Source organism: Botryllus schlosseri, chromosome 7 (assembly GCF_051294905.1).
Source record: "Botryllus schlosseri isolate E-star chromosome 7, Bs_hap1, whole genome shotgun sequence".
In the NCBI taxonomy this organism is placed as follows: Eukaryota; Metazoa; Chordata; class Ascidiacea; order Stolidobranchia; family Styelidae; genus Botryllus; species Botryllus schlosseri.
In genome coordinates, this window is record NC_137242.1 from 4901045 (window position 1) to 4914487 (window position 13443).

Sequence of the window (13443 nt, forward strand, 5' to 3'; positions counted from 1 at the left end):
AACAAGTTGAAAGTAAATGGAATACCTACTAGGGTGGAGTGAAAATGACTTTTTTTTTCAAATCCAAAAAAGGGCTTCCTCAATCCTGACAAATGACCTAAAACTTCAATAAAAAGTGACTTCAGGGTATTACCCCCATTTTCCAGCCGGCAACCCCCCCAATTTCTGCGCGTGGGGCGTAAAATGGCCCATCTCGGCAACCGCTGGTCGTAGAGTCATGATATATAGCTCAAAATCTGCGGAAGCATCATGTTTCTATCTGTCTTAAGAAGAAAGTTTTCCCTATTGTGAACACAAAATGAGTTATAGCCAAAAAACAATATATACGCTCATTTTTGTTGAAATTCAGCATTTATTCTGACGAATTGTGATCTGTCATCAGTTTTTTTTTTGTATCTAAAAGTAACACACTGACAATACCGAATATTGGGCCCATAATACAAATATATTCACAACACAGTCCTTTTAAAATCGGTTCAAAACATCATAATGAAACACTCACATTTAACGACTTTTTTTTTTTAATCAGTTTACGAGACTTAATTTTTTGGCAATTGAGAGGCCATCTCGTCTTTCAAATCCAGAAACTTGTGCTGATGCTTCTGTTACGAGCTTTACATGTCGTCCCACTGTTTGATTGTGGCATGAATGAAACAAAATCAGAGGCTTCTCGCGGCATTCTTCCTACTCTGCATCAGTTAAGTGCTCAATCGCTGGAGGAAGTTGTCGATAAGGTTCAATATCAACCAACTCGTGGTATGCCTTTGCTTCCAAGCTCAACTTTGTGACACAGAATAAACGAATAGGACCCCAGTTCAATTTGTTGGAACTGCTATGACTTTCAATGTCCACGAGTGAATTTATTCAGCGGCAAGTTTTCGAAACGCAAGCACCTTGGTCACACCCTTATTTCGTATGTCTTCATTATCATTTACCAGCATTGCAATCATAATATTTTCGGGGTGTGCGAAATAACCGTTTCTTATCACCACATTCAAAGCAATTTTCCGAACGTTTCGGTCGGAAAAATTCAAAACCCGTTGAATCAAGTTGAAGAAGTTTTTAGATCGATGTGTTATATGTCTGTTTCGCTTGATCTCAAACCAAGTCGGAAAATATACTTCAAGGCAAAAACGAACCAGAATCTCCAGGTTCAAAGGCGGTTGATCAACTGTCACATAATACCGTAAAACTCTGCACTGCATCCTAAAGTTAGCCATCTTGAATGCACATTGCACAACTGGTCCAACCTCCAAATAAGCCACATCATCATCAGCATTTCCCTGAATAATTGCCCAGCACATTTATAAGCATATAACTGGTCCTTACTCAAGTCATTCACAATTTCCGATGGGAGCTTTGGAAAGGCCATAAGTGGTGGCGAGAGCTTTTTGAATTGAGTAACTGGCCAACAAGATACACTTCCACGTAGTTTTTTTCAATTGGGTGTGACCAAGGTGCTGGCGATTCGAAAACATGCCGCTGAACAATATTCACCTATGGACATTGATAGTCATAGCAAACCAATTGAACTGCGGTCCTATTCGTTCATTCTGTGTCCCAAAGTTGAGCTTGGAAGCAAAGGCATAGCACGAGTTGGTTGATATTGAACCTTATCAACAACTTCCTCCAGCGATTGAGCACTTAACTGATGCAGAGTTGGAAGAATGCCGCAAGAAGCCTCTGATTTTGTTTCATCCATGCCACAATCAAACAGTGGAACGACATGTAAAGCTCGTAACAGAAGCATCAGCACAAGTCTCGTAAACTGATGAAAAAACTTGACACAAGAATGCATTTTCAATAAGTAGTTAAATGTGAGTGTTTCATTATGATGTTTTGAACCGATTTTAAAAGGACTGTGTTGTGAATATATTTGTATTATGGGCCCAATATTCGGTATTGTCAGTGTGTTACTTTGCTTCTGAAAAAAACTGATGACGGATCACAATTCGTCAGAATAAATGCTGAATTTCAACAAAAATGTGAGTATATATTGTTTTTTTTTTTTATCTATAACTCCTTTTGTGTTCACAATAGAGAAAACTTTCTTCTTAAGACAGATAGAAACATGATGCTTCCGCAGATTTTAAGCTATATATCATGACTCTACGACCAGCGGCTGCCGAGATGGGCCATTTTACCCCCCCCCCCCCCCACGCGCAGAAATTGGGGGGTTGCCGGCTGGAAAATGGGGGAAATACCCAGAAGTCACTTTTTATTGAAGTTTTAGATCATTTGTCAGGATTGAGGAAGCCCTTTTTTCGATTTGAAAAAAAAGTCATTTTCACTCCACCTACGCATTGGCGTAAATGCAGCATGGGTCGCGCGTGTCGGGTCGGCTATATGAGGTAACAAAATGCACGAGCGGTGACAACAGGAAAATGCCTATAGTCATTGAGCTACATCCCTCCCAAGAGAGAGAGAGAGAGATATGATATTCTTTTTCGCCTGCACCATCGAGATGCTTTGACGACGGAGTTGCGACACGGCCCCATGAGGTCATCTAGTCTGCGCCCCCGTTTTTTTTCTCCTCCATGCTATCCGTGATTGCTGAGCGCCTAGCAGGATAGCTGCGGATACCATTTTTCGAGTCTTTGGTATGACCCGGCCGGGAATCGAACCCTCGACCTACCGCTCGAGAAGCCGGACGCATAACCATTACACTATCTCGCTCGATTGCTGGATATCATTTACTACCCGGGTTGATCAATCCGCAGTAGATCGTAAATTCAGATTTCAGTATAGTCAACCTTTTGGCCTCGACCCTAAGATTTTCATTCGCACTACATGGATCCCTAGGACGGTAGACCGGTTCACGCACCTCAATTTAGGAATTTAGTGTTACACACTTGTTTTGTTGCTTCATACAGACTCATTTCAATCCTTGTTGACATTTCTATCTAAAACTTTCATAAAAATCTATATTTTCAAAAAGCCTTATTTTTTGCAATTCAAAGTATATATTTTTGACTGTTTTGGCATTTGGCTCCCGAAATGCCAAAATAACACGGCCTGTCAATTAATCCAGCATTCCGTAATTGGCGTATAATGACAAGCAGATCCTAGCAGGGGCCACCTCATTTAAACGCGCGCATATAACAAAACCGAGACCAATTCATTTGATACATTCAAGTGTACCGCTATATTTTGGAAGACAGGCTTATATGGACAATGTTGCTTCCGTGTAATGCAAACAGATTGTCTACATACCGAGAATGCAGGTGCGGCTGTAGGTAGATCTCTATTCACTGCAGATATACGGCAAACCGCAGCCGAGCAGGCCACCGAGGGCCTCGCAATGAGCAAGACCAGCTGTTGCCTTGATTAATCTGAATAAAGAAGTTGCATCTATATTATTTAGCCTTCGGCAAATATCGAAATAGATTATTGCTTATATGATATCACGCGAAACTCTACCACTATTGTATGGCTGGCGCTACCAGACGACTTTACTGTCCGAGAGTGGCAAGTCAAGAAGAATGAATGCCAACTGCAGAATGGCTGACTTAATCGACTTGGGCAATGCGCATTTCTTCCATTCCTACATTCGTATACGCTAGACAAGACACGTTTAAACATGTTGTCGGTGATTTCCCTTCCTACAGGTAACACGTGCTAGGAGTTGTTTCTGTAGCTAATCGCAGCGAACCGTGGTTTGTTAGGCTCCTCTGGATTTTGAGAACGTCAGCGATATTATCGGCCTCAACTCTCGCGACTTGATGGATTTTACTGTTACATCATGCATCGGCCTTCCTGCAGCCGCAGCTTTACTCTGGGGAAGCTACTATTTGATGTAAGTTTACTCCTGTTTTATCTGTAGCGTTGCCTATTCAAGCGATTTCCTGCTTGATCATTGGAAAAATGCGATTATTGAACGCACTCGGTTATGTTTGTGTTGTTCCTGTACGTACAAACTGTAGATACTTTATCAATACTGGATTGCTCTGTTATTTTGCTGTATGAATTCTTTCCTTACATTATCGAATATAGCCTAACGAACGACATTCGATACTCACATGTTATTGTGATGCATTCGCTACGTAGTGGATCACATTGTATTTTAACAATTATGACGTTGACTGTTGTTTACATTCAGCAATGCTAGCAATTACGCGACTTAACAGGGCTACGACCCTCACTTATCGAATGTCTTGCGGGCTTGAATAAATTGCATATGATGTAAAAATAGGGAGAGCTGGCTGACTTGGTCTTGGTGAATCTTTATTATTTGTATGTCCATATTGTCCATGTTTAGAAAATCTGGCTGCTTTCATATCGTGAACATGGATCGGGCGACCGGATTTCTACGAACTTCAAATCGCTTACAAAGTGTACAAAGGCGACTACATGAAGAGTGGCAAACCATTTACTCACATCACTAAACTTTTGCCAAATCTTCCTTGCATCAGCGCTTACTACGATGATCCCGAAACGGTGAGGAACCACATTTCCACGATAGCCGGCGGAATTACCTTGTATGAAGACACGGCGTAGGCGGACGGTCATAACCGAAGCATCCGATATTTGTTAAAACTATAAATTACAAATAAACTATGTTAGTAATTCTGATAGTGGTACGAATAATGTAAGGTTCTATCGCTGTTTCCGGGGATGAACGTATGTGCTCTGGGTCAATTGGACTTCATTATAAGTATACAATTCAATAGCATACTCATATTGAAATATACCCGAATATTTCCGGTCCGGCTGACACTCGTCAGTGTTAATCGTTCGCAACTATTAAAGGATTGAAAATAACATTGTATATCAACAATCGTACATTGAGAGTCTCCTGTTCGCCTGGATTGTACGAATTCCTGTGGCTATTTTGTGATACCAGTTACCACTGATGCGATTGCTGTTATTCAATTTTTTTTTCTAAAACATGAGTATCATGTATTCTCTCCAGTAGGCATTGCATTGTTCAATGTTCATATCGAACCCTCCACAGGTCCCGGCGGAAGACTGTCGGTATATTTGTGGCGTCGTCCTTTCCGAGGGCCTTGAAGACTTTTCCGAACTGGACACCATACATCGCGCTCGTGATTACGGCTTCAGGTGAGACGGACTTCTTACTGAATCATTAAAAATTTATATACCGTAGGTCTGCAAAGTTTATTAGAAATAGCGGCTGTTATTCATTGTATATCCCAACCCGACAATGCCTTCTCGTTCTCCCAAACAGCTCGATTGGGTGGTGATATGTAGAAGGTCTCCGTCTTTTCGATCCAAAACGCGTTCGGGCCTCAATCTTGTACACTTATGTATCTTATATTCCCGTTGCAGGATTCATGACTTTCCCCGCGCTGAACGAGTGATGAAGACTTGCTTTCCGTTTACGACCTCTATCTCTCCAACAATTGGCGCCATGAAAGTGTACCCAAAACTCGCCAAGTACTCAAAGGTAACTCAGTATCAGTATCAGTTTATTTATATTTTTCATCAGAGCAATGCACCACAAGATTGCGATACAATGAAAGATGGGAAGGCGTCGTATTAACTTAACGTTTTGCTTTAGTGCAGAGGCGGGCAGAGTAGTCAGCGTTGCTACTCAAGTAGAAGTAGGAGTAACGACGAAAATTGCTTATCAATTACAAGTATAGAAGCAGAAATTTACAAGACATGAAAGTCGAAAATGAAAGTGAATATTACCCACGTACGAACTGATAGACGAGCATCGCTTGCCTGTAGCTTAACACGTCTTTCGCATTGGCTAGTCAGTCAAATTCATGAATTGCTTTGTAGAACTTGGTGCGGAGTCTATCCACTGTGTATTTTTTTTTTCTTTAGGAAAAGAAAATCAATGCGAATCCATATCTAGAGATATGCAAAGACGACACCATTCATTACATGTGCATACTGGGCGAAAATAAGGATTTCATTGTTGAAGAATGCAGGGATTGAGGAAATAGATGATGGTTCCTCCTAACACACTGCTGTCATTCCTTGACTCAGTCACAAGTTGATTTCAATGGATCTCCATACTCATTTCATGTTGCTTATTGTTATTTCTTTAGTCGCGTTTGTATATAAGCTTACCGGTAATGTTCCCAATATTTTTGTAATCGATAACCGTTGTCTGATTTCTTGAGATGTTGACCTTATTTTGGGCGTTGAAGCAAACATTTGTCGCCAAAACATTAATTTCATAAAGATAGGCGTCCATGATGCAATCGTATCCAAGCTGCGGGCGTTTCGGAGTGACGTGATGACAGGCTTGCTGCAACAGCTAAAATTGATGATTTTCACGGAAAATTTTGCCATTTAGATTCATCAACGCGACGGATAGTATAATCAGGGCAGTAATGACTCGAGTCATGACTCGACTCGAGTCACGATTTTTTTGTGACTCGACTTGACTCGAGTCATTTTCTTGAAATGGGAAAATGACTCGACTCGAGTCAATATTTGGATTGACTCGACTTGTACTCGAGTCATTACGCATGACTCGACCCAAGTCATTGACTCGGCTGATTTGATATGACTTGAAGATGAAGAAATTCGCGAATCGTAATGGTTGGATCAACGCATCTGACGAATTCTGCCGACATCGCTATTTGTCACCACTGCTTTCGTTGCACTTGTCTGATATCAGATATGCCACCGTAAAAGCAACAGACAATGTTAGATAGCAGCAATGCATTGTACAAAATCATCCAGTAATGAAGAGGTAATGGATCCTCCGCAATCAAAGTAGCCTACTCCAGACTTTTCAAATAAACAAGCAAACAATCGAAGCAAAGTTCAATTAGAGCCAATGAAATGAATCGGATGGTCAAGTATACTTAGATGAGACTGATAAGTTCATGTGTAGATTTGAAGGCTATGATTCTTTGCATTTTTGGGCGACTTGAAAGAATGAGTATCCAATGCTCTTCAGTGTGGTTCAAAAATGCTTGTCCATTACTGCATCTAGTGCACCAGTGGAGCGTGTATTCAGTAGATTTGGATTTATTCTAAGGCCATGCCGCTTTAACATATCTGAGGATCTCCTTTCCACATTACTATTTTTGAAGTGTAACTCATTGATTTGATCTGCTGTCTATGAAAACACACAATACCCGCCGTCCATTTGACGTTTTGTTAGGTATATGCATTGTGCAATTGAGTAATAATAAATGCCTAATGTTGTGTGATGTTTGTACAATAGGGCTGTTCAAAAATAACTTCTTTTTTATTCTACTGGTTGGCTGCTTGATAAAATTGTTATGTTGCATATAAAAAACACTGAATCTGGCTTAATTTTAAAAAGTAGAATCAATGATTTGAGAGGAGAAAATTTTGGATTTGAAAATAAATGGAGTATTTTAGTTAGAAATTGTTTCATGTAATATAATTACACACCAGTAGTAAGCCGATTTTTTTTAAATATCCAAAATATTCCACTCTACTAACTTCGCTTCTTCTAGTTGGAATTGCGCCAAATTTGCTATGAATCATATTTTTACACAATCTAATAATGTCATGAGGTAGCCAGTAAAATTCGAAAGTCTCTATTTGTAATTAATCCAAAATTACTCTCATAGCATTGCTTTCTACTGGTTGGAATTGAGTCAAATTTAAGCTCTTTTATGCAATCTAACAATTATAAGAAGTAGCCTCCTTTTGAGATTGTTTCCTTTTTTTGAGAACTATTGGTAAATGTAGGGTAAATTCGACTAAAATACAGTAAATCAACACTGAAGTAACGCTCCGGCGGCTATTTCGGGAGCTGAGCAGGAAAGTTGACCTTTTTTTAGTCAACCACCTGATAATGTGAAAGAAAAACTGTACCTCTTCAAAAACATGCATCTGTTAATTCTCTATCAACTGGTATCTAGACGTGAATTCGTTGGTTCTCTATCAGACAGTATATAGACGTGAATTCGTTGGTTCTCTATAAGCTATTTGTGAGCTGTCGTCGATGCGCTCGTAATAAAAACTGAATGCTTGTATTTGTGCTGCATCAGACTGACAAGACAGATAATTGATTTAAATTTCTGAGATTAGTAAAGTTATCATATTGGCGACCTGGTTTGTCTATCTCTAGCATCGGTAAATGAGGCCAGGAACTGTCCGTTATATGCCTAACGAAACATGCGCCAAGACTCGGATACGGACAAAATAAGCATGTTTGGCAAGCAAGGAATTCGATATCACCCAAGCAGGATTGAAAGCATAAGTTGAACATGTCTTCAATACTGTGACTTGGACTCGGACTCGAGTCATAACACTATGACTCGGACTTGACCCTTCAAACGATGACTTGGACTCGGACTCGACTCGGTGATGAATTAAAATGACTCGACTTGACTCGAGTCAAAACCACAAAAGCAAGATTGACTCGTGACTCGGAACCATGTGACTTGTTTACAACCCTGAGTATAATGACTATATGGTGTGATCACATGAAAAGGACCAGTCCTGAGAGCGCAGTCAATAAATACACTTACATGCGTTATTGGCCAAAGCTCGTGGTCAGTGCGATTAACATTCTGCGTGACACCGACAAGTCGACAGCTGGCTGTTAGGTGCCGGTAGGGTTACTCCCGACAGCATATTATAGGCAGCCTAGTTATTTGGAGTAGGCTACCTAAATGTCCTAAATGCATCTTATCGGCTTGCCCCCAGAGGTGGTTTGGTGACGTGTAGATTTCCAATCTCTTCACGAAAGCTTTTTTCTATGCTATCGTCTTTTACTTTTCATTCAGTGTGCTACTGTGCATGCCTCCTCTTTACATCGCCTAGGCCGAGATGGGTGTCTAATTCCAAAGACTACTCGAAGTCGTTTGGAAACCTTCATATCCTTTCATTGTATCGCATCGCATTTTTCGTGGTGTATTGAACTGATAAAAATTGCTAATAAACCAACATGAAGTATCTGTAAGTATAATTTTTGTGGCAGGTCACCATACTCATTGTCCTACAATCACATTTTCTGACATGGGCGCTGGGGGAGAACGGTTAAGAATTACTGTCCTACAACAGCAACTATCATTTGCATCACATGATGCGGTCTTAAGTTGCTGAAAATTTACATCTCCTGTGAGCTGCACGAAGCCAGCACCGTCAGCATCATCATCATCATTGGTTTCCTGGTTTTGACGGTCGATGAGATTGTATTTAGGACCATTTCCGACAAATATTTACTTACTTGAGTAATATTCAAAGTCAGCAAATTCTAATTATGCTTGAAGTAGTTTTGATCTGTTACAAGAAAACTTTTACCAGCTGTTGGGTAGAATTCCGGATTACATCTTGACTGACGGTACTTTACAGTCCACTTTGACCAGCTCTTGCCTATTGACAGCATGGTAGTGCAGCTATCTCGCTGTGATCACTCGCCCATGATATTTTCGCTATGTCTTGAATAAGTAACTACTTCTTGTTGTGATTACTCGAGAGTCGAGACTCGTATATAATAGGCTTACCATATTTTGGAAATCTAAAAAGAGGACGCAAAACCGGAGGAGAATTCTCAAAGATTGGTAAATTTTTCCCACTTCGTGATCGGTTGACTAAAAAAAAAGGGCAACTTTCCGCTCAGATCTCAAAATACCGTTTTCTTCGCCACATTGCTAGGTGGACGACTAAAAAATAAAAAAATAAAAAATAAAGGTCAACTTTTCGCTCAGGGCTCAAATCACCGTTTTTCACTCCGAAATACCCGCCGGAGCGTCACTTCTGTGCTAATTTACGGCATATCACTCGCATTTTGCTCTAAATGTGACCTCAATTTTCAAAAAAGAGGACAAAATCTCAAAAAAGAGGACAAAAGGCCGTCCTCCGAGGACACTTTCAAAAAAGTCAAAAAAGAGGACAAATCCTCTTAAAAGAGGACGTATGGTAACCCTAGTATATAAGTGTCTGTAACAAGTGTTTTAGAACGATTATTGAGTGAGACTTAGGCTGCGTTCATCGTTTGTTTTGATACCTATAGTGAAACCAGTCGTCAAAACCAACCCGTTCACATAGCATGAAGTTCTCGAACCAGTACCAAATTTTGGCGTTCACACTCGAGTGATTTTGATATCTTGGACTCAAAACATGAGCGTTCATACTTGAGCGTGGTTACGAAGACTTTCCGTATTGCGGGCTCGTTATCGTGCTAATTAACGCGACGTTACATCTGCGGTGGACGGTGTTGGCGCGAAATTCGTCAAACCTGCTCTCCAACCTGGTTTGAGCGTGCGTTGACTATCCAGTATCTTTACAGAGTAGATGGAGGGTAATGTAATGCGTAGCCGTGGTATATTGTGGATACTGCAGGAAGTTGTTAAACTGGTGCATGAGTGGAAGACGGAGAGAATTCAGGCCATGACCCTCGTCGGAAAACCGAATAAAGAAATATTCACCATAATTTCGAATAGTTTAAACAAAATGAGAATGGAGAGATTTCCAGATTGCTGCTTAAAAAAGTTACAGGCCCTTAAGCGGGAATTCAGAAAGCATAAAGACAAAGTTACCAGCAGCGGTGAATCAGGGGACCTTTATTCTCCTTCCAGTATTACTGATATGTATGAAGATTTAGATGAAACCATTGGGAAAGACCCACTGACTCGAATAATCTCGATGGTAAGGTTTTTTTCGAGTGATGCATTTTAATATAGATGGATCAGATATATTGTTGGGGTGGCAGAAGTGCAATGAGTTTGCTCTAAATACAACACCGCTCTCATTTTTACAAGTGTGACAAAGATGTGGTAAAGTGTATATAACACATACAGTATATGTTATTTTCCTTGTAGAAGGCTTGAGGTTGAGATAGAGACAAACCAGCAACCAGTCAAATTATTTTATATTAATTTCATTTCAAACTTAATATGTTGTTTCAGATTCTTATGCGTGTACTAGTTCGGGCAGCAGTGAAGTGAAGATAAAATGGAAGAGAAATATTGATGCTTCAAGTAAAGCTTAATACATAGTGTCACGCTTATCTATAGGCAGCGGCATACTTATATGCAGTCATGGATGTATATGAAGCTTGTGTTTTAATTATGTAATCCGCTAACTATCTTGCCATCAGTCTTGTGAACAGTGTCTTTTTGTGCAGGTGAATCAATACAGTCTGTAATCGAGAAAGCTGAAGACAGACAAGACAAGCGGTTTAAACAGTGGATGCTGTTTCAGGTGAGTCATTCATCAAAAGGCTTGTCATGAGTTGTCACTCATGATACTTCCTATTCCCATGATGAGTATGTAACAAACTTTGAAGATTTTTAGGGGGAAGAAAATGAGAAAGAGAGGAAACACGATGTTGAGATGTTACGAAGCTTACTTGGCATTGGAACTCGATATGAAGGCTATTCAATGTAAGTTGTTAGTGACTGTAAACACTAACTTACTCCGGTACCCTATGCAGCTGTTGAACTATTTGTATGTATAAGATAGTGACAAGCAATCAAAGTCTTAGAAAGTTTCACCTCGATGCTAGCAGTCACAAAGTGTTGCGAATATTTCCCGTAATTGCAATGCCAGGTCCCAGAAAAGATGAATATATTGTTTGCTGTGGAACTAATAAATCTGTAATTATTTGTTGCAGCAGCGTACAAGAAAATGAAGAAGAGGCTCCAGTTCCAGCCGTACATGTACTGGTCGAAAGTGAATAAATATTTCATCTCCGAAGTCTATATTGCATGGGCTCTCAAATCGGGTTGCGTCTGAGTTTTAATGGGTACGCTAGCAGCTCTGCTTTTCTGGCACGGACAAATTTCATCAACAGCGTCCTTGGAGTTTATGTGACAAGCAACAGAAAATCGAACATGCCAAATGCAGCATTCATTTAGGCTTAAATTGGCATGTAACGTTAGTGGCCTCACCTACATTCACTGTATAGTGAGTCAGTTTCTCCAAGTCAATGAGCTAATGCTAATAAGTGTAGCCGACTGAAGACCTCGGGTTAGTTGACTACCAGAACCAGTGTCATCTGCTTATAATTAAAGCTACTTGACTAGCCCTATTGCATTCTCCGCTCCTGTTTATGTCTGATATGGTAGAGTCCTATTTAGCCAGTGACAAAAAAAACGTTTCATCGTTTATTTATTAGGATAAACTGCTCTTAGCAGAAAGCTGAATGACTGTCGTGTCAAATCAACGCAAAGCATATTTAAACATGTCGCGTACTCAAATACCAGACTCCAGATCACATTCAGTGCTGGTGGCTTCGATTTCGTCATCCACTACATCTGTACTTCTGTAGGTGGCAACTCTGCTTAGTCCATGTTCTCTTCACAAAAGTTGTGCAATCTGATGCATGATGCTATCTGCAACAGCGCATTCTCGGGCAAAGCACCACACCTCTTCAACAAACATCGCCAACGGTGCTGCAGCCGACCAAATGTCTGCTCCACTACTCGTCTTGCAGAACATAACTTCTAAAAATAGTCTTTAGCTTATAGCCTAATGAAACAACAACATATCAGGCTTGTATCTACCTTGTTGAAATATTCCTCAGAGCGTCTACTGGGGTTGCTGTAAGCTTTGATCAATCATAAATACTGCAAGTACATTACGTTATGATTCATTGCTTCGAAGCAATCAAGAAGAGGTTCCTTACGATAACATCCATACAGGCCTGTTGATCAACAAACAGACGTGAGCAGAGCAGTCATCAGGTTCGCACAACTGCGCTATACCATATTGGCACTTTCCTGCATTCATAGAGTTCATCCTTCCAATACTTTGATATGAACGGGGAAGCGTCACACCAAACGGCGTCAAAATTTTCTCCTCAAAACCAGTGCGTTCATTTAGCCGTCAATTGTGACGTCGATGTCGAAACCAATGCGTTCACCGTCACGTTGCGAAGTTCGCTTGTGTTCACATTGCTGGTTTTGGTAACGGGTTTTCACAATCACTCGTGGCGAAACCAAACGACGAACGCAGCCTAATACGCAACTACTGCAAACGTCTGAATAAACCGATTGTATTGAGCATATATCTGTTACGAAGAACTTCACCCAAGGCAACAGCTTCTCGAGATAAGTATTGTATAGCCGAGCACCAAGACGATTGGTTAGCTATACTTTTATAGTGTTATACAGATCGCCAGAGACAATAAGCTTTAATTCCTGCAGTAGCTCGAAGCAACAGCCTTCTGCCTTTTTCTCTTCGGCAAGAACGTTTTCAATGATCATAGTGAACTCAGATATCAGTGGCCTGAGACTATAGATAACTAACCTACGGAGGATAGTTATCGGTACTGAGACCATAGCAATTTACAACGTTGTAAATTGCTATGCTGAGACTAAACTCCACAACTCCTCAGATCAACTCGCAATCGCTCACGCATAACGCAACTGGTCAACCTTTGTCCATTTGTTGCGCAATCGTGTGTTGTGATGTAGTTTTGCCTGCCGCCGCCGTTGAACTGATATGGATGCCGGTGAACTTCACAATCAATATATATTGTTTGCATGGTGGCGTGGCCCGCAGCCGATCAGCCTCCGCGTACTTAATTCA

At 40.6% G+C, this 13443-nt stretch overlaps 1 protein-coding gene and 3 long non-coding RNA genes across 6 annotated transcripts; 2 read left to right on the forward strand and 2 right to left on the reverse strand.

Moving 5' to 3' along the window:
- Positions 1-3117: 3117 nt before the first annotated feature.
- LOC145442428 (uncharacterized) lies at positions 3118-9838 on the reverse strand. Its single transcript, XR_013916068.1, has 2 exons — positions 8436-9838; positions 3118-6232 (listed from the first exon to the last, which is right to left on the reverse strand). It is a non-coding gene; the product is annotated as an uncharacterized LOC145442428 (long non-coding RNA).
- On the forward strand, positions 3577-6075 carry LOC145442427 (testis-expressed protein 264 homolog). The gene is made up of 5 exons (XM_080320334.1): positions 3577-3796; positions 4259-4437; positions 4955-5061; positions 5290-5407; positions 5794-6075. Exons 2-5 carry the CDS (start codon positions 4351-4353, stop codon positions 5905-5907), a joined length of 426 nt encoding a protein of 141 aa, XP_080176460.1. The 5' UTR covers positions 3577-3796; positions 4259-4350; the 3' UTR covers positions 5908-6075.
- Positions 9839-10042: 204 nt separating the features above from the next.
- Positions 10043-11907, forward strand: LOC145442376 (uncharacterized). 3 transcript variants are annotated; one of them, XR_013916046.1, is made up of 4 exons: positions 10043-10889; positions 11036-11112; positions 11198-11294; positions 11525-11907. It is a non-coding gene; the product is annotated as an uncharacterized LOC145442376 (long non-coding RNA). The 3 variants fall into 3 exon arrangements; XR_013916047.1 differs by having other exon boundaries at positions 11206-11294; positions 11525-11631; XR_013916045.1 differs by having other exon boundaries at positions 10043-11112.
- Positions 11908-12004: 97 nt separating this feature from the next.
- On the reverse strand, positions 12005-13322 carry LOC145442377 (uncharacterized). Its single transcript, XR_013916048.1, has 2 exons — positions 12417-13322; positions 12005-12356 (listed from the first exon to the last, which is right to left on the reverse strand). It is a non-coding gene; the product is annotated as an uncharacterized LOC145442377 (long non-coding RNA).
- Between the last annotated feature and the right edge of the window lie 121 nt (positions 13323-13443).